Source organism: Antedon bifida, chromosome 11 (assembly GCF_963402885.1).
Source record: "Antedon bifida chromosome 11, ecAntBifi1.1, whole genome shotgun sequence".
NCBI lineage: Eukaryota > Metazoa > Echinodermata > Crinoidea > Comatulida > Antedonidae > Antedon > Antedon bifida.
Window position 1 is genome coordinate 715752 of NC_136236.1, and position 24975 is coordinate 740726.

The 24975-nt window shown below is 32.1% G+C and overlaps 7 protein-coding genes across 8 annotated transcripts in view; 2 read left to right on the forward strand and 5 right to left on the reverse strand.

Moving 5' to 3' along the window:
- Positions 1 to 8370, forward strand: part of LOC144855740 (thioredoxin-like protein 4B) — a 57991-nt gene extending 49621 nt beyond the window's left edge. Inside the window, exon 5 of the transcript XR_013614859.1 lies at positions 8359 to 8370. The gene's annotated coding sequence lies outside the window, so the exon portion shown is untranslated. The remainder of the gene's footprint in view (positions 1 to 8358) is intronic.
- LOC144855725 (dynein regulatory complex protein 11-like) overlaps positions 1 to 21355 on the forward strand; it is a 45926-nt gene extending 24571 nt beyond the window's left edge. Inside the window, exon 13 of one of the 2 annotated variants that reach the window (XM_078713645.1) lies at positions 21173 to 21355. In XM_078713645.1, the coding sequence (XP_078569771.1) occupies positions 21173 to 21307 (135 nt within the window). In that variant the 3' untranslated portion in view covers positions 21308 to 21355. Of the gene's footprint in view, positions 1 to 13264; positions 13445 to 21172 lie in introns of those variants that run through there. The other variant, XM_078713643.1, reaches the window with a different exon arrangement.
- LOC144855896 (tripartite motif-containing protein 2-like) lies at positions 1676 to 4315 on the reverse strand. The gene is made up of 2 exons (XM_078713848.1): positions 4213 to 4315; positions 1676 to 3316 (listed from the first exon to the last, which is right to left on the reverse strand). The coding sequence occupies exon 2, from the start codon at positions 3296 to 3298 to the stop codon at positions 1871 to 1873; it is 1428 nt and encodes a 475-aa protein (XP_078569974.1). The 5' UTR covers positions 3299 to 3316; positions 4213 to 4315; the 3' UTR covers positions 1676 to 1870.
- LOC144855727 (tripartite motif-containing protein 2-like) lies at positions 5081 to 9418 on the reverse strand. The gene is made up of 3 exons (XM_078713646.1): positions 9321 to 9418; positions 8885 to 8971; positions 5081 to 8113 (listed from the first exon to the last, which is right to left on the reverse strand). Exons 1-3 carry the CDS (start codon positions 9376 to 9378, stop codon positions 5931 to 5933), a joined length of 2328 nt encoding a protein of 775 aa, XP_078569772.1. The 5' UTR covers positions 9379 to 9418; the 3' UTR covers positions 5081 to 5930.
- LOC144855728 (tripartite motif-containing protein 2-like) lies at positions 13723 to 17592 on the reverse strand. Its single transcript, XM_078713647.1, has 3 exons — positions 17428 to 17592; positions 16992 to 17078; positions 13723 to 16215 (listed from the first exon to the last, which is right to left on the reverse strand). The coding sequence occupies exons 1-3, from the start codon at positions 17483 to 17485 to the stop codon at positions 14045 to 14047; spliced, it is 2316 nt and encodes a 771-aa protein (XP_078569773.1). The 5' UTR covers positions 17486 to 17592; the 3' UTR covers positions 13723 to 14044.
- On the reverse strand, positions 15377 to 24762 carry LOC144855735 (protein meiotic P26-like). Its single transcript, XM_078713657.1, has 3 exons — positions 24704 to 24762; positions 23275 to 24025; positions 15377 to 15478 (listed from the first exon to the last, which is right to left on the reverse strand). The coding sequence occupies exons 2-3, from the start codon at positions 24005 to 24007 to the stop codon at positions 15462 to 15464; spliced, it is 750 nt and encodes a 249-aa protein (XP_078569783.1). The 5' UTR covers positions 24008 to 24025; positions 24704 to 24762; the 3' UTR covers positions 15377 to 15461.
- On the reverse strand, positions 17518 to 19687 carry LOC144856066 (uncharacterized). The gene is made up of 4 exons (XM_078714040.1): positions 19675 to 19687; positions 18794 to 19342; positions 17585 to 18213; positions 17518 to 17523 (listed from the first exon to the last, which is right to left on the reverse strand). The coding sequence occupies exons 1-4, from the start codon at positions 19685 to 19687 to the stop codon at positions 17518 to 17520; spliced, it is 1197 nt and encodes a 398-aa protein (XP_078570166.1).
- Positions 24763 to 24975: the final 213 nt, after the last annotated feature.

Sequence of the window (24975 nt, forward strand, 5' to 3'; positions counted from 1 at the left end):
ACACAAGTTGGCTTCAAATAAAAACTGTTTTCTAGCGTTTCTTTGGATATCAAGAAAAGTGTTACAATTATCAATATCATGTTTTACATCATTACAATAATAACATTTCTTTTGGTAACGACTTTTGTCTATGTTTGTCGAAAGGGAATTGATTGGTTTATTTGCATATTTCCTGGTAGCACTTCCATCTGGAGTAGTGTTGATTTTAGTTTGAAACATGGGAATATTCGCCTCTTTTGCCTTCGATCTTAAGAAATTCGAAAACTGCATTAAACTAGGAAAACTTTGTTTGTTATTTAAATGCGTCTGCACTACTGTTCTCCATTTGTTTTCAATATAATAAGGTAATTTACATACCAATTTATAGTTCTCCTGAGGATAGTCAAGAATTCCCAAGTCTTCTACCTTCTGTCTTGCGACTGCCATCTCACACACGAAATCTGAAAATTGTCTCAAACCTATGTTATCCCGTGGCGACACTTTAGGCCAGGAAGATAATTTAGAAAGAAAGGCATTCGCTATCACTGAACTATGGCCATACCGATCCTTCAACTCGTTTCTAGCTAAGTAGTATGCATCCTCGGATTGTAAGAGTAAATAATTATTCACCAGCACTTTTGGTTGCCCTATGAGGTGTTGGCTTAATAGATTTAGCTTCTCATATGTTGACGCAGCTTTCGATGCCAACAACGAATCAAATGCAGTTTCCCACATAGGAAATGCTAACGGATCACCGTCAAATTTATCCACCTTAACTGGTGGAAGTCTAAAAGAATCAACTAAACGGTTCATCATAGCTTCTGAATGGAGGATATAACTTGGTTCGCTATTAGGCATAAACGAATTAAGTTTACCTTGATCATATTTTGGAGTAGAATTATGTACTTGAACATCAACCTTATCCACATGATTCTTTACTTTCTTATCCAGAAATCTCTCAAGTTGTGTTATTCTGTCTCCATAACTGGTATCTTTAGGAGTTGCAATATCAGAAGTGTATCCTGTTTTATCAATCGTAACGAAATCGTTATTTAAGTCTCTAAATGATTCAAATTGAGCCTCACTCTTTGCTAATTTCTTTGCAATGCGAAGTCGATTGAGCTCGCTAGTTAGACGATTCTCCTCAGCACTAAACTCTAAGTCTACCTTCAGGGAAGCTTTACTTTCAGCCAGCTTTATTTTCCTATCCATTATAGAACTAGTAGTACTAACTGCAACACTAGCAGCAAATCCGACACTCGGATCTGACCGTAGAGACGCCGTTTCCAATAGCCTGTTCTCAGCTTTAATAAGACAAGTCTCAATCCTATTGCATAAACTGTCGTAATCCCTGCCATGATCAATCATTCGAGGTGAATCCAAAATAAACGACAATAAATTAGCATGACTTCGAAATAATCTCTGCTCATAAGACCTCAGCCGATTTATATTTTCTTGAAGGGTCTTAAGCGACACGCATGTATTTATTTCTTCTATCAAATAATAAGCTTCGGCCTCACTGGCCTTATACACCCGCTCAGCACTAACCTTACTGGTCGTCATCGTATTATCGTTCAACCAACACAAAATGGCTGACAAAGCTTTATTATCGATGGTCACGTATAGACTGTAACTGCGGCCTCACTGGCCACTTCTTTGAGTTGAGAATAATACGTAATAAAGAACACGGAAGGCTTGTATCATGCAACAATCGAAATATTTTATTGTGTACTTCATATAGTGTAACTTCTTTATACTAATAACTAAGACCTCCGGTCTATACGCTGGCATCATCTCAACTAGCCACACTAGCCAGTGAGATTCTTTTATACGTCGCCTGGTCTGGCATTTATGCAAATTAACCCAGATACAACAATTACGTAATTGTTTACTAGTCTACACATACTGCCGTTACAATTATATTCTTTAATAATCTTTCATTCTCTACCTTGATATTCATAGGTGACTTCTTAATGTGTTTCCCATCAACTCTAACATCAACCTTGCAAACCCCTGCACTTGTACATCTACCTATCACAGTATAGTCACCATTGATGTCTTCTTCTACTTCAGGGATGATAGTTTCTCCTGTTGGTTGTGTCAATGTAGCTTTTATGTAATTTGCATTTATTTTACATTCATCAGTTTTAATTATTTTAACGTCAATCATTTGTCCTGTCGTCATGCTCTCAGCTCCTCTTATTTCAAAGCAGTCTGCTTCCCTTGATTCTGTAACCATTCCAATATCCTCGTTCAAAGAAGCAATTTGTTGATTGTTTTTAACAAAGTTAATCTCTGTATTTCCATCATAATTTGTTTTAGAAGCTTCTTTGACCCTTTCATCCAACACTCTAATGACATTATTACCAGATAACATCGCCGTTGCTTCGTTTCCCTTCTTTAGGTGATGCAGCAAATTGATGTTAGTGTTTATATACGATACAGTCGTTGTCACATCCTCTATGTCAGCATCAGTTGTCTTCCTCTTTATTTTGTACATTGCCTCCACTTCACTCTTCAATTTGTCTCCACTTTCTTTTATTCTTGTTACCAATTCCTCGACATGATTTTCAATTCCTCTCAAACTCTTTTCCCTCTTTTCTTCTAGTTTCTTAACATGATCAGTCATTACTTTCAGATCATCATTTAATCTATCTGTACATTGTTTTGCCACTTTCTCCAATTCAGTTGATGTTTCTTTAAAGGTTTTAAACGCGTCTGTTATGCTGATTATGGTGTGTTTGTCTTTTCCTTCCCATTCCTTGTGGTCCATGTACAAACAGTGAATACAAATGGCAACATCGCATATTTTGCAAAACACTGTTAAGGGTTCATTGTGGATAGAACACAGAGGCGGGTGTATGGCATTGATCTCACTGACACTCATAGATTGAACATCTTCCACCGAATGCAACTTGTGATTTTTGCAAGCTGGAATATTCTTATGATGATCACTGCAACTGTGACACAAATATCGTCTGCAATCCTGACAGTAGGTTTTAGATTGACCTTCCTTTCCACAAATACATTTGGTTTGATCTGTATTTGCAAATTGTTTAATTGTTTCTAATAGATTATTCAGAAAGGTGTTGGGTGGCAATTTCTCTAAACCACCCTCCGGAATCTGATAAGATTTGGAGCAAGTTGGACAGGTTTCTTTCTTATTTTTCTTCAACCAGTTGTCAAGACAACCAAAACAGAAGCTGTGAAGACATGTTAAGGTTCTGGGTTCATGGAGTCTATTTAAGCATATTTGGCACTCTAGAACCTTCTCATCGATATCTTCTAGAAATTTAGCCAAATCACCACCGGTAGCCATTTTGAGTTAATCTGTGAACTGAAAATAACTTTAATGGTTATTTTCCTTTTATTTTAATTGTGTTTTCATGGTGAAAAACATTTAATAATTCACAGAGTTTTTGTCTTTCATTTTGCGTGCTCACTTGATATTTCGCAAAAATAAATTATGGCGCAATTGTCTGTCACTATAATGTAGACAAGCCCAATTGCTGAGATCTATTAAATGGTTCCGATATGAATTAATAGAGCTTAATTTTGGTTCTTGTGATGTTAGTGTATTTATATTATTACCGGAGCATGATTGGTTATTTTGTATACATTCTATATGATCACAAATTAACATTCCAGGGAGGTAGGTACCTGGACACGTATATAACAACATACTGTATACCACACTTATAACAATAAGAAAAGGTATTTTAATTCACTCGATCTTCTCATATAGGGGGCTATAGCATGTTACTTCTACCAAATTGTACCACAACCTTTTGTTTAACTTGATAGTAATAATCATAAGTTGATCTACAAATGTTAGAGAGTCCCGGGCAATCGGTATACTCTGAAATTAGTTTAGAAATCGATTTTTATAAATCGATCGGGGGTCGATCGGTCATGTGACATTTGTCGTGACGTCACCAGTCACACCCAGAATATTATTAAATTGGATTAGTTCTTATTTCTATTCGCTGTGTATTAAAACTGACGATATGCAGTTAACTTACAAAAGTATAATGCATATACTCATGGTAATATTCAATATTTTGACATAGAATTACATTGAAAATGAAGACGATCTATTTTATATTGAAATATTGAATGACGATTGTGTTTATTGGTAAAATACTATAAACAGTGCACTTATCCAAACCATGAAGTACGACATGGTATCAAAATTAACCTACTACTACTAGTACTAGCTTATAAATAACCTACCTTTTCTCAATAGATTAGTGTTTTGATAGTTGTTTGTAGACAGGCGCAAATGCTGCAGGTTTAACTGAAACAAAATGGTTCCGATATGAATAAAGCTTTGATGTATTTTTATTAGACTAGCACGATTGCTTCTTTTATGTATATTTATATTGTTATGAACGCAACATTGTGCTTTACATAGAAACGTTTATGGAGGGAATTTCCACAATTATATAAATAGAAACGGTTATGTTCACCCCACAGAGGGCGTACTTTGGAATTTAGCCAAATTTGAAGTAGCAGATGTGACTGTTATTTGTATATATTTGAGAACCCTTGGAAATAGTTATAAAAGAATTAACTTTCTATACATACATCTAGCACTGCAAACTTACCTATTAAGTATTAGTGTCCTTAACACTATTCTTCTTCTGGAGTAGGCATATTATAAGGGAAAAGATAGCATGGTTCTATCTCACTTTAAATACAGTATTATACAGTAACGAATTGTCAACAACCCAAATGCAGAGTTGAAAGATATAGAAAAAGTGCAATACCATACCTTATCTCGCTTCTAAATGAATAATCATTATATATCACCCAGTACAGCTATGCAATTCTTATTGGTCCTTTTTGGTGTTTTTTTTTCTATTTTAATATTTTAATGCTAAACTTGTTGAATGTTCCTGTATTGTATTTCTTGTGTAAATTGCCTCCTTTTTTATATGTAATTATCATTGGTTTTATACTTTTATACAAATTTTAATATTGAGAAAATGTAAATATCTTTGTAATTCAGCTAAGGCTGCGATGATGATAGTGAAATAAATGAAATGAAAAAAAAAAATTTATTAATTCAGTTTTAATAATTCAAGCCAAAAAAAGTCAAATTTAATCGTACAAAAATTACCAAAATATACAATTATAGTTTCACTAGATTATACCTAAATAAAGTTGAAATGTTTCATTAATGTGTAATAAAATATGTTTCTATAAGAAAGTTACCTACAGTAATTAATTTAATAATCATAACATGATATAAACTGATTATACTAACAATTTTTAGAATACTTGTTTGGTTTGATTCTTGCACGATAGTGTCCTTCATTTGTGGGTGTTAATAAGTATATACTTACAGAATTAAATTTGGCTGAAAATATACGAAATATGGTTATATGTTCAAATATTATGATACTATCATTATACTGTTGTTATTCATCATCACACTTGCTAGATAACGTTAGATAATAGTTCCAAAGCATTCAAGTTAAAATAAAATGTACTATATTAAAACAAAATGTAAGTGCTCTCTCGTCACTACCAGTTTCCCTGACTTATAAGTCATCACTTAAATCTTACCATAATCTCAGCTTCCGTGTCTTGGGCAATATACAGTATGCGTAATAAGTAATATTTTGTTTTTAATTCAACATATTACACAGAGGCGCCAGGTAAAACAGCTTTAAGACACCTCTGATTTCAATTACAATATTTTCTCATAAACAATATTTTACCACAAAAATATAAAATTATAAGTAATGAAATTACAATGATTATTTTTATACAACAATAATCCTAAGTTATGCATAAGATCACTACAACATTTTATCTGTCATCTGTACACGTTTGTATTATATTTACAAGTTGATTTATTTATTTAATTATGTTCAATACGGAAAGTAAGATTACAATTATTAACATTTATTTATTTACACATGCTAATATTATTTAACTTTTATTTAATAATTAAATATTTTTACTGTTTCATCACCATAATTTGCCACTGCTATTCTACGTGGATTGTGTGATATGATGCATAATCCATTAGGATTGTTGATTCCATCTTTTTTGTTATCAATCCTTTTAATAAACTTGCCACTATTACTAAATAGCTGTAGTTTGTGGTTACTTGATATTATGATATTGTCATCATCATCAACTACTACTCTTCTTGGGCGCTTCACCTTACCATCTTCATCACCCTCATTGACAATGACCTTCATCAACTTTCTCTCATTATCAAATTGTTTTAAGCAATTCTGGTAATGGCAAAGTACAAGAATATGTCCTTGTCTTGTAAGGGCAACATCAATGATATTTACAAATTCAAAACCCGTAACATCACATAATGCTATTTTTATTTTTTTAATGAGCTTGCCACTTTCAATGTTAAACATGGCTACATTGCTATTATTAGCTACATACATGACACATGATGCTTCATCTACATGGATACCCCATGGACGTATCAACTCTCCCTTACCAACTGATTTAACCACCTCACCATTCATAGTGCATAATGTGATGCATTTATTACCCCAATCACTGAATGCTATATTACCATTGTTCATTGTGTACATTCTGTTTACCTTCACACCTTCTGATAGTGTAACCTTACCGATGTTTTCACCTGATTGCTTGTATTTGTGAATGGCATTGTCTCGACATGAAATAAGCAAGCAGTCGTCTACATATTTAACTACATCTTTAACATCTTCAACATTATCGATTTTTATAGTGTTTATTATTCTTTCTTTCTCTACTTTGATATTCATAGGTGACTTCTTAATGTGTTTCCCATCAACTCTAACATCAACCTTGCAAATCCCCGCACTTGTACATCTACCTATCACAGTATAGTCACCATTGATGTCTTCTTCTACTTCAGGGATGATAGTTTCTCCTGTTGGTTGTGTCAATGTAGCTTTTATGTCATTCGCATTTATTTCAAATTCATCAGTTTTAATTATTTTAACATCAATTGTTGGCAATGTCATGCTCTCAGCTCCTCTTATTTCTAAGCAGTCTGCTTCCCTTGATTCTGTAACCATTCCAATATCCTCGTTCAATGAAGCAATTTGTTGATTGTTTTTAACAAAGTTAATATTTGCATTTCCATCATAATTTGTTTTAGAAGCTGCTATGACCCTTTCATCCAGTATTCTAATAACATTATTACCAGATAACATTGCCGTTGCTTCGTTGCCATTCTTTAGGTGATGAAGCAAATTGATGTTAGTGTTTATATACGATACAGTAGTTGTCACATCCTCTATGTTAGCATCAGTTGCCTTTCTCTTTATTTTGTACATTGCCTCCACTTCACTTTTTAATTTGTCTCCACTGTCTTTTATTCTTGTTACCAATTCCTCCACATGATTTTCAATTTCTCTCAAACTCTTTTCCCTCTTTTCATCTAGTTTCTTAACATGCTCAGTCATTACTTTAAGATCATCATTTAATTTATCTGTACATTGTTTAGCAACTTTCTCCAATTCAGTTGATGTTTGTTTAAATGTTTTAAACGCATCTGTTATGCTGATTATGGTGTGTTTGTCTTTTCCTTCCCATTCCTTGTGATCCATGATTGAACAATGTATACAAATGGCAACATCGCATATTTTGCAAAACACAGTTAAAGGTTCATTGTGGATAGAACACAGAGGCGGGTGCATGGCATTGATTTCACTGACACTCATAGATTTAACATCTTCCACTGAATGCAACTTGTGATTTTTGCAAGCTGGAATATTCGTATGAGAATCACTGCAACTGTGACACAAATATCGTCTGCAATCCTGACAGTAGGTTTTAGATTTACCTTCCTTTCCACAAATACATTTAGTCCGATCTGTATTTGCAAATTGTTCAATTGTTTCTAATAGATTATTCAGAAATGTGTTGGGTGGCAATTTTGTTAGACCACCCTTTGGAATCTGATAAGATTTGGAGCATGTTGGGCAGGTTTCTTTCTTATTTTTCTTCAACCAGTTGTCAAGACAACCCAAACAGAAGCTATGAAGACATGTTAAGGTTCTGGGTTCGTTGAGTCTATTAAAGCATATTTGGCACTCTAAAACCTTCTCATCGATATCTTCTAGAAATTTAGTCAAATCACTAGCTGTAGCCTTCTTGAATCGATCTGTGAACAATATAATAAAGAGACTGACATTGATCCACTAAGTATTTGAGGACTATTCTACTTTAAAGCATGGGAAAAAATAGTATGTAACTTAGGCCTGATTATATTGTCATGTCGATTTCTTTATGTTTTATTTTACTTTTCAAAACTAGGCCTACTAAGACACTATGTTTTTTCGATATAATTTTAGGTCACAAACTGCATTTTATTAAATTAATTAATTAATTTACTTTATGGACCTAAAGCGATAACAAAATCTGGCAAAAACAGAAAGACAAATAATGCAGAACTAAACAACGATAGGTTATATTACCACCGTTTACCAGCTAGGCCTAAAAAACTAAGCCTAGCTAGGCTGGGCCTAAAACCGTGCACTACTACTACATTGTTTCTTTTTTTTTATCATAATGAACGATTAAACGTACATTTAAGACAAGGAATGATGTAGTTTAATGTTTGTGATGTAAGAGATATTTTTACAAAAGTGTCATTTGCATTGTTGCACTTTTTACATTCCATACTTATTAGGCTGAGTTGACGTCAGGCTAGTTATAGTTTAGGGCCGACTTGAATAAAATTGTTAATATATGTAGAGACAATATGCTTAGTAATTCACCGACATGAATGGACAGGTTCGATGATAAACAATAACTTAGATACCGACAGGTTAACCAAATATTGCCTTGCTTAGTTCTATTGGTTGGAAACACTTTATATGGTCAAATATATATTTTTCATTTGTTATTATTTATATTCACTATTCATACTCACCTGTTTCTGACTCTTTAGGTGCATGTTTCTCTTTAACACCGATTGGAAATGTTTTAGTTGGTGTATGACATAAATCTGCTGATGACTCTGTTAATTTACAAGAATGATAAAGATTTAATTTCTATTCTCTATTTGGTATAAACAGAGCTACTTTAAATCTTATTATCACAAGCAAGCAAAAATTATTCTGGATTTGCTTTTTTTAACAGTCAAGAATGGTCATTAAAGGGACATTAAATCAATATTAAGGTGAAATTTGCATACAAGAATTTCTTCTGGATTTCATATTGTATTGAAATTCAGCCACTGATACCCACATCAATACTATTGAGGAAATTTTGAACCACTATGGTGAAAAATACTATATTTATATGGATTTATTAGACATTATAGGTATAAATTTTTCTTTCTAGATTGCATATTTTAAAAATCGTACCTCTTCTTTTTAACATACAAAGTGCTTCTTCATATTTGTTTTTGTCAATTTGTGTCATCCATTCTGCTTGAAATATGTGCTGATGCTCCTTTACCACTAATATTTCTGATAACTTTATGAGAAGTTGTCCACTTTGGTATATTTCCCATAAATTGACCAAAGCAATGGGATCCAGCACAGATAAGTGGAATATTATACTTCCGTGTTCTGCTTTGCTCAATTGCAATGAATAATCTTGGCAGAAACGAATAAGTTCCCAAATTATGGAAAATAAAATTTGTTCATCATCTTTTGTCATAGTGTCCTTATAATACCTGTGAATTTTAACTACAAAATTACAAGCGCGTGGTGTAAACTTTGATAGAGATCGTTGACTTTCTTCAAGAAAACTTTTTAAAGATTGCAGTTCTCTTATTTTCGATGACATTTCTTCGATTAAGGTACTTTTTTCATCAACTTCTCTTTCTACAGATGAACAATCTTCAAGAGCACTCTGTAATGATTGTAGATTTTCCTCAATAGTCGTTAGTTCAGATGGTCTATTGTCAATAGAACGTGGTAAAGATTGTAAATGGTTTTCATCAATAGCTCTTATTGGTGATGTCATAACTTCATCAATAGTTCTTTGTAACGATTGCATTTTTTCATCAAGATTCCTTTGTGTAGATGAGCTGTCTTCAGTGGAACTACTTTGTAAAGGTGATGAAACTTCATGATGGATCTTTTTTTGAGCTAGATGATCTTTAGAGTCAGACTTGCGTTTCAAAGCCACGGATATCCTAACATCTGTAATACAAAAATGAATTGCATAACTTTCTGTGAATATTATCCCTCAAAATTCAATAAATAATTGTAATAAAATGATAATACAATTCTAATTTGTATATAATGTGTGAATGCATTGAGAATCACAATTTTAGCTATTTTTTGGCAAAAATCAAGAAAGTAATAGACTATAAAGATAATTTGAATATTATAAAGGTTATTCAACCCAGCTGACATTTGGATTAATGTTATAACATTATTCAACTGGCTGACCTTTCTCCCAACACTCACTATCACCTAGAGGAATTTTTGTTTTCATGTATATCATTATCACCCTTCTTTTAAAAGTAAATTAACCTAAAATAACCTTTATAGAGTTATCCAACTAACCAAAAATCAATTATGCATGTTGGCTAAAAATAAAATGAACACATTGTAATTAGGATTTTCAAATAAGCTTTACAAATATGAAAAATATAATTTTATTGAATTCATTCCAATTTATATCGATAAAGTTTCAAATTTCTAGTATAATGGACATTGTTTTCAGTTTCTATTATGTAAAAAGTGCAAAGCACCACATCAACTGTCAGTGTCATACCTTTCGTCAGCTGGTTGAATATCCTTTATACTTATATAGTTACCCAACCAAAAATCAATTATTTGTTGGCTAAAAATGGACACATTGTAATTAGGATTTTCAAATAAGCTTTACAAATCCATGCTGAAGTACACAATATGAAAACATTTTATTGAATTCAATTTATATGGATAAAATGTTAAATTACTAATATAAAGAACATTGTTTTCATACCTTTTGTAAGAGTTTCCAGAGCTCTAGATAGGCCTAACTTTTCTAACTTCCTAATAAATGTATCGTCATCGGTTGTCGTCTTTTCTGCACAAATTATATTTCTGTGTTGTAAATCCATAATCAGTTCCCATGCATCTTGATATTTCTTTGGTGGACGATTGTACACATTATCAATTTTTATCACTTCTTCATCTATTAGTACATTTCCTAATTTCATAATTTTTTGTTGATAATGGCTGAATTTTGTAATTGGTAACTGTTTAACTTCTTTAACATTAGGAAATGATGGTATACAACTTTGAAGTTGATCTATAATACCAAACTGGTTAGTGACCTTTATCGTATCATAAAGAATAATAGGGTCTTTTGAACTGAGATCTCCAGAATCAGTTAATTGATTCAGCAAGTCCATCGTTTTAGTGGCACTAAATAAATCTCCTTCTTCAATATAACCTTGAAACAGAACCTTCAGTTTCCTGATGAGTGATCGTTCATCATACCAAGTTGAAAAACATACTAAAGCATCTTTAAAAGACGCATCGTATATTTCTATATAAAAAGGAAGAAAATGCATTAATTCTTAAAATACTGCTTGATTCCTGAAGATAAGAAATAATGGCACAATGGCCTGCTCAATTTGAGTTTGTTTTATGTTAATTGTTATCAATGTTTGAAAAAAAATATAAATACCAGTACAATGCCATTTCTAGAATTGTACATACATACGAGACCAAGGGTAAAATAGATGAGTATTAAAACCTAATTATTTCTAATAATATCCAATGCAAAATTATGTCCAATAGACCACTAATTACAGCAGAATAAATTATAATGGGAAAAAAAAAGTCTTCCCACAGTACCTGATTTAGCCATGTTGTACAGTAAAACTTATATTTTCTCTATTGTCTTCATTTCTAAAAATAAAAATAAACTAAACAATGAGGTCATCCAAGATTTAATTTTTCAAAAAATGTGATAAAAACATAGTGTAATAATACAGCTTTACTTTGTTGTTCTGTCTTTCATGTCAACGACCTGTAATTTGTAATACAAAATTGAAGTATTTTTCATCAATAAAAAAAATGTTTTAGGGTCTCGCTTCAGCTAAAAATGTACCACCACATGATATTAAAATATATATACAATATTCATTACAGCATAGTGCAGCACATCAATTCAGCTTCAATACAGAACTTTCTTTGTCAAATCAAATGTTTTAATCTTTTGGATGAAAAAAATCTTTTACCATCATATAGGCCTAGGCCTAGTAGTTTTTAAAAATGTAGAATGCAATTTTACCAGACATTCAACCCCTGGTGTGTGCGTAAATAAATATTACGTTATTATCATTCAAATGCCATAAAAGTTGTTTTAATTTGGTATTAAAATATATCAATATATATTTGATATTGAAAAAGATATTAAATATAATATATAGTTATTTATAGTACTACCTCTATGGTACAGTTACAGTTTCAGTTACGGTGACGTGCCAAGCCTAGATAGAGGCGGAAGTAGTAGGCCTAATTAATTAGCCCTGACTGGCCTGGTTTCACTACCCTGTGTTCCCCCCTAAAACTCTAGACTAGATAAAAGCCCTTGAATGCCCTGTGCTAGGCCTCTTCTGTGCTGGGCAGGCTAAAGTGCAGGCTATAATATAGGCCTAGAGAGAGAACCTTTACTTAAACAAAACAAAAAAACACCGGAAAACATACCAAAAAAAAGAAAATTAATTACCGGAAAATACCAAAATACTGGGAAAATGTGAACATGAAAATAGAGGGCGCAATTTGAAAAACATTGTGTAGAGTTTATTGAAATGAGCTCTCCGATCCTCATAGATGATGACGGAACGCCCGTTTATTAATTTAATTAATTTAATTGCGAAATCAGAATTCGTTTTATTTATTCAGATAGAAAAGCCAATCAATCGATTTTGATACCAATATAGCAGCAATGATGAACTTTTATGCCAACTTCTAAATTGTGTCAATCAAATATTCTCATTCCAATATACGTACCTGATGCACAAGGCATTGTTTGTAAGAATTCATCTAGAAACCCTGTTTCGTTTAGGAAAGATTTTTTTTAATGAAACGATGAAAAAATAAACAACATTAAGTAAGCCCTTAATTTAAGTTTATATACTTAATATATGAACAGAAATGTATGAACGATAACTGCGGCTCTGTCTATATCAAACTTTATGTGACAAAAAAATGTGATGTGCCCATATATGGACATGAATGTCATATCACTACCATATTTGGACATATCACTACCATATTTGGGCACATCATACTTTTTTGTCTAGTTTGATAGTGAGACAGAGCTTAAGAATTAATTGAAAACCATTACATTCCAGAGTTGGTATGCAAAAACTCCTCTGGGAAAGAAACGTGCAAAGGCAGCAGAGGGTAATGATGAAGATGACGGAAAGGGGAAAAAAGGAAAGAAAAAAGGAAAGAAAAGTGGGAAGAAGGGCAAGAAAAAGAAATAGTTTGACAAATATTATTTGCAAGCTGATTAAAATTGTTTCCAAATTCAGTCACCTCTTTGTAAATACATATTGAGTTGTTAAATAAACTGAATACAAACTAAATCTTGACTGCATTTTATTAATCTGTTGCTTTGATAATAATAATAATTCAACATTTATTAGTCTCTATCAATGGTAAAACAATACAATAAAAAAGAATGATAATTTATAATGAGACAATACAAAAATACCATTAATAGAGGATTTTGCAAGAAAAGATTACTTGTCACACAAGACCCATAAACAAAAGAAAAAAATACATTTGTATATATATGTATCTTTGATTGACACATACAAAGTTAAATGTTTATTGATTCATTACTATACTAGCGCCAGTGTAATTAATATCAGATTAATTGTCATTTGACTTTATAAATTAACAAATTCAATAGAAAGATAAAAGTTCATAAACATTTCTGTGAAAATGTAGAATTTAGACTTTATTAGGCTAAATAATTCCGTCGTAAGCCTGCTAATTGTGCAAAGCTTATTTACTTATTGTAATTATTAAATGAATTCTTCTCCTTCCAAAAATATTATTGCTGAAAAGGTTTCTTATTTATTTCCTTCACTAAAAAAGAATTTCAACAATTAATTATTTATTATTTAATAATTAAATATTTTTACTGTTTTATCACCATGATTTGCCACTGCTACTCTGCGTGGATGGTGTGATATGATGGATAATCCTTGAGGATAGTTGATTCCATCTTCTTTTTTATCAATTCTTTTAATAAACTTTCCACTATTACTAAATAGCTGTAGTTTGTGCCAACTTGATGTTATGATATTGTCATCATCATCAACTAATACTCCATTGGGGTACCTCACCTTACCATCTTCATCACCCTCATTGACAAGGACCTTTATCAACTTTCCCTCATTATCAAATAGTTTTAAGCAATTCTGGTAATGGTAAAGTACAAGAATATGTCCTTGTCTTGTAAGGGTGACATCAATGATATTTATTAATTCAAAACCTGTAACATCACATGTTGCTATTTTCTTAATCAGCTTGCCACTGTAAATGTTAAACATTACTACACTGTCATGATTAGCTACATACATGACACGTGATGCTTCATCAACATGGATACCCCATGGAATTCTCAACTCTCCCTTACCAAATGATTTAACCACCTCACCATTCATAGTGCACAATGTGATGCATTTATTACCAAAATCATTGAATGCTATATTACCATTGTTCATTGTGTACATTCTGTTTACTTGCACACCTTCTGATAGTGTAACCTTACCGACGTTTTCACCTGATGGCTTGTATTTGTGAATGGAGTTGTCTCGATATGAAACAAGGAAGCAATCATCTCCATATTTAACTACATCTTGGACATATTTAACATTATCTATTTTTATAGTCTTTAATAGTCCTCCTTTCTTTACTTTGATATCCATAGGTGAGTTCTTAATGTGTTCACCATCAACTCTAACATCAACCTTGCAAATCCCTGCGTTTGTACATCTACCTATCACAGTATAGTCACCATTGATGTCTTCTACTACTTCAGGGATGACAGTTTCTCCTGTTGGTTGTGTCAATGTAGCTTTTATGTCATTTGCATTTATTTTACATTCATCAGTTTTAATTATTTTAACATCAATTGTTTGTCCTGTTGTCATGATTTCAACTTCTTTTAATTCTAAATAGCCTGCCCTCGAGTCTGTAATCATTCCAACATCCTCGTTCAATGAAGCAATTTGTTGATTGTTTTTAACAAAGTTAATCTCTGCATTTCCATCATATTTTGTTTTAGAAGCTGCACTGACCCTTTCATCCAGTATTCTAATAACATTATTACCGGATAACATTGCCGTTGCTTCGTTACCCTTCTTTAGGTGATGCAGCAAATTGATGTTAGTGTTTATATACGATACAGTCGTTGTCACTTCCTCTATGTCAGCATCAGTTGCCTTCCTCTTTATTTTGTACATTGCTTCCACCTCACTCTTCAATTTGTCTCCACTGTCTTTTATTCTTGTTACCAATTCCTCTACATGATTTTCAATTCCTCTCAAACTCTTTTCCCTGTTTTCATCTAGTTTCTTAACATGATCTGTCATTACTTTAAGATCATCATTTAATTTATCTGTACATTGTTTAGCAACTTTCTCCAATTCTTCTGATGTTTGTTTAAATGTTTTAAACGCATCTTCTATGCTGATTATCTTGTGTTTTCCTTCCCATTCCTTGTGATCTAGGATTGGACAGTGTATACAAATGGCAACATCGCAAACTTTGCAAAACACAGTTAGAGGTTCATTGTGAATGGAACACAGAGGTGGATGCATGGCATTGATTTCACTAACACTCATGGATTTAACATCTTCTACTGAATGTAACTTGTGATTTTTGCAAGATGGAATATTCTTATGATGATCACTGCAACTGTGGCACAAATATCGTCTGCAATCCTGACAGTAGGTTTTAGATTGACCTTCCTTTCCACAAATACATTTAGTCCGATCTGTATTTGCAAATTGTTCAATTGTTTCTAATAGATTATTCAGAAATGTGTTGGGTGGCAATTTTGTTAGACCACCCTCTGGAATCTGATAAGATTTGGAGCATGTTGGGCAGGTTTCTTTCTTATTTTTCTTCAACCAGTTGTCAAGACAACCCAAACAGAAGCTATGAAGACATGTTAAGGTTCTGGGTTCGTTGAGTCTATTAAAGCATATTTGGCACTCTAAAACCTTCTCATCGATATCTTCTAGAAATTTAGCCAAATCACTAGCTGTAGCCTTCTTGAATCGATCTGTGAACAATATAATAAAGAGACTGACATAAAAAACAGGCTGATCCAAAGTATTTGAGGACTATTCTACTTTAAAGCATGGGAAAAAATAGTATGTAACTTAGGCCTGATTATATTATCATGTCGATTTCTTTATGTTTTATTTTACTTTTGAAAACTAGGCCTACTAAGACACTATATTTTTTCGATATAATTTTAGGTCACAAACTGCATTTTATTAAATTAATTAATTTACTTTATGGACCTAAAGCGATAACAAAATCTGGAAAAAACAGAAAGACAAATAATGCAGCAACTAAACAACGATAGGTTATGTTACCACTGTTTACCAGCTAGGCCTAAAAAACTAAGCCTAGCTAGGCTGGGCCTAAAACCGTGCACTACTACTACATTGTTTCTCTTTTTTTATCATAATGAACGATAAAACGTACATTTAAGACAAGGAATGATGTGGTTTAATGTTTGTGATGTAAGAAATATTTTTACAAAAGTGTCATTTGCATTGTTGCACTTTTTACATTCCATACTTATTAGGCTGAGTTGACGTCAGGCTAGTTATAGTTTAGGGCCGACTTGAATAAAATTGTTAATATATGTAGAGACAATATGCTTAGTAATTCACCGACATGAATGGACAGGTTCGATGATAAACAATAACTTAGATACCGACAGGTTAACCAAATATTGCCTTGCTTAGTTCTATTGGTTGGAAACACTTTATATGGTCAAATATATATTTTTCATTGTTATTATTTATATTCACTATTCATACTCACCTGTTTCTGACTCTTTAGGTGCATGTTTCTCTTTAACACCGATTGGAAATGTTTTAGTTGGTGTATGACATAAATCTGCTGATGACTCTGTTAATTTACAAGAATGATAAAGATTTAATTTCTATTCTCTATTTGGTATAAACAGAGCTACTTTAAATCTTATTATCACAAGCAAGCAAAAATTATTCTGGATTTGCTTTTTTTAACAGTCAAGAATGGTCATTAAAGGGACATTAAATCAATATTAAGGTGAAATTTGCATACAAGAATTTCTTCTGGATTTCATATTGTATTGAAATTCAGCCACTGATACCCACATCAATACTATTGAGGAAATTTTGAACCACTATGGTGAAAAATACTATATTTATATGGATTTATTAGACATTATAGGTATAAATTTTTCTTTCTAGATTGCATATTTTAAAAATCGTACCTCTTCTTTTTAACATACAAAGTGCTTCTTCATATTTGTTTTTGTCAATTTGTGTCATCCATTCTGCTTGAAATATGTGCTGATGCTCCTTTACCACTAATATTTCTGATAACTTTATGAGAAGTTGTCCACTTTGGTATATTTCCCATAAATTGACCAAAGCAATGGGATCCAGCACAGATAAGTGGAATATTATACTTCCGTGTTCTGCTTTGCTCAATTGCAATGAATAATCTTGGCAGAAACGAATAAGTTCCCGAATTATGGAAAATAAAATTTGTTCATCATCTTTTGTCATAGAGTCCTTATAATACCTGTGAATTTTAACTACAAAATTACAAGCGCGTGGTGTAAACTTTGATAGAGATCGTTGACTTTCTTCAAGAAAACTTTTTAAAGATTGCAGTTCTCTTATTTTCGATGACATTTCTTCGATTAAGGTACTTTTTTCATCAATTTCTCTTTCTACAGATGAAAAATCTTCAAGAGCACTCTGTAATGATTGTAGATTTTCCTCAATAGTCGTTAGTTCAGATGGTCTATTGTCAATAGAACGTGGTAAAGATTGTAAATGGTTTTCATCAATAGCTCTTATTAGTGATGTCATAACTTCATCAATAGTTCTTTGTAACGATTGCATTTTTTCATCAAGATTCCTTTGTGTAGATGGGCTGTCTTCAGTGGAACTACTTTGTAAAGGTGATGAAACTTCATGATGGATCTTTTTTTGAGCTAGATGATCTTTAGAGTCAGGCTTGCGTTTCAAAGCCACGGATATCCTAACATCTGTAATACAAAAATGAATTGCATAACTTTCTGTGAATATTATCCCTCAAAATTCAATAAATAATTGTAATAAAATGATAATACAATTTTAATTTGTATATAATGTGTGAATGCATTGAGAATCACAATTTTAGCTATTTTTTGGCAAAAATCAAGAAAGTAATAGACTATAAAGATAATTTGAATATTATAAAGGTTATTCAACCCAGCTGACATTTGGATTAATGTTATAACATTATTCAACTGGCTGACCTTTCTCCCATCACTCACTATCACCTAGAGGAATTTTTGTTTTCATGTATATTATTATCACCCTTCTTTTAAAAGTAAATTAACCTAAAATAACCTTTATAGAGTTATCCAACTAACCAAAAATCAATTATGCATGTTGGCTAAAAATAAAATGAACACATTGTAATTAGGATTTTCTAATAAGCTTTACAAATATGAAAAATACAATTTTATTGAATTCATTCCAATTTACATGGATTAAGTTTTAAATTACTAGTATAATGGACATTGTTTTCAGTTTCTATTATGTAAAAAGTGCAAAGCACCACATCAACTGTCAGTGTCATACCTTTTGTAAGAGTTTCCAGAGCTCTAGATAGGCCTAACTTTTCTAATTTCTTAATAAATGTATCGTCATCGGTTGTCGTCTTTTCTGCACAAATTATATTTCTGTGTTGTAAATCCATAATCAGTTGCCATGCATCTTGATATTTCTTTGGAGGATCATTGTACAAATTATCAATTTTTATCACTTCTTCATCTATTAGTACATTTCCTAATTTCACAATTTTTTGTTGATAATGGCTGAATTTTGTAATTGGCAATTGTTTAACTTCTTTAATATTAGGAAATGATGGTATATGACTTTGAAGTTTATGTATAATACCAAACTGGTTAGTGACCTTTATTGTATTATAAAGAATGGAGGGGTCTTCTGAACTGAGATCTCCAGAATCAGTTAATTGATTCAGCAAGTCCATCGTTTTAGTGGCACTAAATAAATCTCCTTCTTCAATATAACCTTGAAACAGAACCTTCAGTTTCCTGATGAGTGATCGGTCATCATACCAAGTTGAAAAACATACTAAAGCATCTTTAAAAGACGCATCATATATTTCTATATAAAAAGGAAGAAAATGCATTAATTCTTAAAATACTGCTTGATTCCTGAAGATAAGAAATAATGGCACAATGGCCTGGTCACTTTGAGTTTGTTTTATGTCAATTGTTATCACTGTTTGAAAAAAAATATTAATACCAGTACAATGCCATTTCTAGAATTTTACATACATACGAGACCAAGGGTAAAATAGATGAGTATTAAAACCAGGCTAATTATTCCTAATAATATCAATGACAAAATATGTCCAATAGACCACTAATTAGCAGAATAAATTATAATGGCAAAAAAAAAATGAATCTGGATTAAAATAAGTCTTCCCACAGTACCTGATTTAGCCATGTTGTACAGTAAAACTTATATTTTCTCTATTGTCTTCATTTCTAAAAATGTAAATAAACTAAACAATGATGTCATCCAAGATTTAATTTTTCAAAAAATGTGATAAAAACACAGTGTAATAATACAGCTGTACTTTGTTGTTCTGTCTTTCATGTCAACGACCTGTAATTTGTAATACAAAATTGAAGTATTTTTCATCAATAAAAAAAATGTTTTAGGGTCTCGCTTCGGCTAAAAATGAACCACCACATGATATTAAAATATATATACAATATTCATTACAGCATAGTGCAGCACATCAATTCAGCTTCAATACAGAACTTTCTTTGTCAAGTCAAATGTTTTAATCTTTTGGATGAAAAAAATCTTTTACTATACAGGCCTAGGCCTAGTAGTTTAAAAAAAATGTAGAATGCAATTTTACCAGACATTCAACCCCTGGTGTGTGCGTAAATAAATATTACGTTATTATCATTCAAATGCCATATAAGTTGTTTTAATTTGGTATTCAAATATATCAATATATATTTGATATTGAAAAAGATATTAAATATAATATATAGTTATTTATAGTACTACCTCTATGGTACAGTTACAGTTTCAGTTACGGTGACGTGCCAAGCCTAGATAGAGGCGGAAGTAGTAGGCCTAATTAATTAGCCCTGACTGGCCCGGTTTCACTACCCTGTGTTCCCCCCTAAAACTCTAGACTAGATAAAAGCCCTTGAATGCCCTGTGCTAGGCCTCTTCTGTGCTGGGCAGGCTAAAGTGCAGGCTATAATATAGGCCTAGAGAGAGAACCTTTACTTAAACAAAACAAAAAAACACCGGAAAACATACCAAAAAAAAGAAAATTAATTACCGGAAAATACCAAAATACTGGGAAAATGTGAACATGAAAATAGAGGGCGCAATTTGAAAAACATTGTGTAGAGTTTATTGAAATGAGCTCTCCGATCCTCATAGATGATGACGGAACGCCCGTTTATTAATTTAATTGCGAAATAAGAATTCGTTTTATTTATTCAGATAGAAAAGCCAATCAATCGATTTTGATACCAATATAGCAGCAATGATGAACTTTTATGCCAACTTCTAAATTGTGTCAATCAAATATTCTCATTCCAATATACGTACCTGATGCACAAGGCATTGTTTGAAGAATTCATCTAGAAACCCTGTTTCGTTTAGGAAAGATTTTTTTTTAATGAAACGATGAAAAAATATACAACATTAAGTAAGCCTTTAATTTAAGTTTATATACTTAATATATGAACAGAAATGTATGAACGATAACTTTAAAGCTCTGTCTACACTATCAACTTTATGTGACAAAAAAATGGGATGTGCCCATATATGGACATGAATGTCATATCACTACCATATTTGGACATATCACTACCATATTTGGGCACATCATACTTTTTTGTCTAGTTTGATAGTGAGACAGAGCTTAAGAATTAATTGAAAACCATTACATTCCAGAGTTGGTATGCAAAAACTCCTCTGGGAAAGAAACGTGCAAAGGCAGCAGAGGGTAATGATGAAGATGACGGAAAGGGTAAAAAAGGAAAGAAAAAAGGAAAGAAGAGTGGAAAGAAGGGCAAGAAAAAGAAGTAGTTTGACAAATATTATTTGCAAGCTGATTAAAATTGTTTCCAAATTCAGACACCTAATCTCTTTGTAAATACATATTGAGTTCTTAAATAAATTGAATACAAACTAATTCTGACTGCATTTTATTAATCTGTTGCTTTGATTGATACATACAAAGTTAATGTTTATTTGATTCATTACTATACTAGCGTTCAATAGAAAGATAAACATTCATAAATAATATAAATTATAATATCATTTATTGAAACTACACCTTTACTAGCGCCAGTGTAATTAATATCAGATTAATTGTCATTTGACTTTATAAATTAACAAATTCAATAGAAAGATAAAAGTTCATAAACATTTCTGTGAAAATGTAGAATTTAGGCTTGATTTTGAACAATTAAAAATTAAATAATCCCGTCTCAAGCCTACTAATTGTGCAAAGCTTATTTACTTATTGTAATTATTAAATTAATTCATCTCCTTCCAAAGTTATTTTTGTTGAAAAGGTTTCTTATTTATTTTTTTATTAAAGAATTTCAACAGCAATTATTTACTCATTATTTAATAATTAAATATTTTTACTGTTGTATCACCATTTGCCACTGCTATTCTACGTGGATTGTGTGATATGATGGATAATCCATTAGGATACTTGATTCCATCTTCTTCTTTATCAATTCTTTTAATGAACTTTCCACTATTACTAAATAGCTGTAGTTTGTGGAAACTTGATATTATGATATTGTCATCATCATCAACTACTACTCCTCTTGGGTACTTTACCTTACCATCTTCATCACCCTTATTGACAAGAACCTTCATCAACTTTCTCTCATTATCAAATTGTTTTAAGCAGCTTTCGTTAAAGTAAAGTACAAGAATATGTCCTTGTCTTGTAAGGGTCACATCAATGATATTTAAACTTGCAACATCACATGCTGCTATTTTCTTAATCAGTTTGCCACTTTCAATGTTAAACATGGATACACTGTCATGATTAGCTACATACATGACATGTGATGCTTCATCCACATGGATACCCAATGGATTTGTCAACTCTTCCTTACCAAATGATTTAACCACCTCACCATTCATAGTGCATAGTGTGATGCATTTATTACCCCAATCACTGAATGCTATATTACCATTGTTCATTGTGTATATTCTGTTTACTTGCACACCTTCTGATAGTGTAACCTTACCAATGTTTTTACCTGATTGCTGCTTGTATTTGTGAATGGCATTGTCTCGACATGAAACAAACAAGCAGTCGTCTACATATTTAACTACATCCTTAACGTATTTAACATTATCTATTTTTATAGACTTTAATAATCCTTTTTTCTCTACATTAATACTCATAGGTGAGTTCTTAATGTGTTCACCATCAACTCTAACATCAACCTTGCAAATCCCTGCACTTGTACATCTACCTATCACAGTATAGTCACCATTGATGTCTTCTTCTACTTCAGGGATGATAGTTTCTCCTGTTGGTTGTGTCAACGTAACTTTTATGTTATTTGCATTTACATCACATTCATCAGTTTTAATTATTTTAACATCAATTGTTGGCAATGTCATGCTCTCAGCTCCTCTTAATTCTAAATAGCCTGCCCTCGAGTCTGTAACCATTCCAACATCCTCTTGTAATGAAGCAATTTGTTGATTGTTTTTAACAAAGTTAATCTCTGCATTTCCATCATATTTTGTTTCAGAAGCTGCTTTGACCCTTTCATCCAGTATTCTAATAACATTATTACCAGATAACATCGCCGTTGCTTCGTTGCCCTTTCCTAGGTGATGCAGCAAATTGATGTTAGTGTTTATATACGATACAGTAGTTGTCACATCCTCTATGTCAGCATCAGTTGCCTTCCTCTTTATTTTGTACATTGCCTCTACCTCACTCTTCAACTTGCCTTCACTGTCTTTTATTCTTGTTACCAATTCCTTCACATGATTTTCAATTCCTCTCAAACTCTTTTCCCTCTTTTCATCGAGTTTCTTAACATGATCAGTCATTACTTTAAGGTCATCATTTAATCTATCTGTACATTGCTTAGCAACTTTCTCCAATTCAGTTGATGTTTGTTTAAATGTTTTAAACGCGTCTGTTATGCTGATTATGGTGTGTTTGTCTTTTCCTTCCCATTCCTTGTGGTCCATGTACAAACAGTGAATACAAATGGCAACATCGCATATTTTGCAAAACACTGTTAAGGGTTCATTGTGGATGGAACACAGAGGCGGGTGTATGGCATTGATTTCACTAATACTCATAGATTGAACTTCTTCCACGGCATGCAATGTATGATTCTTAAATAGTCTATATTTCTTATGAGCATCACTACAATCATGGCAAAAATATTGTCTGCAATCCTGACAGTAATGTTTAGTTTCATTTTCCTTTCCACAGAGACATTTCATCTGATCTTTATTTGTAAATTGTTCAATTGTTTCTAATAGATTATTCAGAAAAGTGTTGGGTTGTAATTTCTTTAAACCACCCTCAGGAATCTGATAAGATTTAGAGCATGTTGGACAGGTTTCTTTCTTATTTTTCTCTAACCAGTTGTCAAGACAACCCAAACAGAAGCTGTGAAGACATGTTAAGGTTCTGGGTTCATGGAGTCTATTTAAGCATATTTGGCACTCTAGAACCTTTTCATCGATATCTTCTAGAAATTTAGCCAAATCACCACTGGAAGCCATCTTGTGTTAATCTGTGAACTGATAATTACTTTAATGGTTATTTTCCTTTTATTTTAATTGTGTTTTCATGGTGAAATACATTTAATAATTCACAGAGTTTTTGTCTTTCATTTTGCGTGCTCACTTGATATTTTGTAAAGATACATTATGGCGCAAGTCTATTACTATAATGTGGACATGACAACTGCTGAAGTTCCGATATGAATTAAGTGTTTAGTCATGATTCTTGTGACGTTAGTGTATTTATATTATACACTCTACACTTCTCAACTTCTTAACTTGATGGTAATAATCAAATAAACAATTTACAATAATGTTGGGAGAGTCACGGGCAATCGGTATACTCTGAAATTAGTTTATAAATCGATTTTTATAAATCGATCGGTCATGTGAAAATTGTCGTGACGTCACCAGTCACGCCCTGAATATTATTAAACTGGATTAGTTCTTATTTCTATTCGCTGTGAATTAAAACCGAAGATATACAGTTAACTTACAAAAGTATAATACATACTCGTGGTATTATTCCATAGAATTACATTGAAAATGAAGACGATCTATTTTATATTGAATTATTGAATGACGATTGTGTTTATTGGTAAAATACTAAAACAGTTCACTTATCCAAACCATGAAGTACGACATGGTATCAAAATTAACCTACTACTACTAGTACTAGCTTATTAAATAACCTACCTTTTCTCAATAGATCAGTGTTTTGATAGTTGTTTGTAGACAGGCGCAAATGCTGCAGGTCTAATTTAAAACAATGGTTCCGATATGACTAAAGCTTTGATTTTATTAGACTAGCACGATTACTTCTTTTATGTACAGTTAATATTGTTAAGAACTCAAATCTTTGGACTTTGGATCATGATCAGAGGTACACGCCCAAAAAGTTGAGGTATTAGCAAAGATAGTGTTACACAGTGATCTGTAATAGCCGAAGGCTGGATGGCAATATTTTA

Coding starts and splice junctions, on each gene's coding strand:
- LOC144855735 (XM_078713657.1), bottom strand. CDS start 24,007: ATGGCTTCCAGTGGTGATTTGGCTAAATTTCTAGAAGATATCGATGAA.
- LOC144855728 (XM_078713647.1), bottom strand. CDS start 17,485: ATGACACAAATTGACAAAAACAAATATGAAGAAGCACTTTGTATGTTA. Junction 17,079..17,427: donor TTGTATGTTAAAAAGAAGAG/GTACGATTTTTA, acceptor GTAAATTAACAG/AGTCATCAGCAGATTTATGT. Junction 16,216..16,991: donor ACCTAAAGAGTCAGAAACAG/GTGAGTATGAAT, acceptor TATTGTTCACAG/ATCGATTCAAGAAGGCTACA.
- LOC144855896 (XM_078713848.1), bottom strand. CDS start 3,298: ATGGCTACCGGTGGTGATTTGGCTAAATTTCTAGAAGATATCGATGAG.
- LOC144856066 (XM_078714040.1), bottom strand. Junction 18,214..18,793: donor TCTGGAAACTCTTACAAAAG/GTATGACACTGA, acceptor TTTGTATTACAG/ATGTTAGGATATCCGTGGCT.
- LOC144855727 (XM_078713646.1), bottom strand. CDS start 9,378: ATGACACAAATTGACAAAAACAAATATGAAGAAGCACTTTGTATGTTA. Junction 8,972..9,320: donor TTGTATGTTAAAAAGAAGAG/GTACGATTTTTA, acceptor GTAAATTAACAG/AGTCATCAGCAGATTTATGT. Junction 8,114..8,884: donor ACCTAAAGAGTCAGAAACAG/GTGAGTATGAAT, acceptor TATTGTTCACAG/ATCGATTCAAGAAGGCTACA.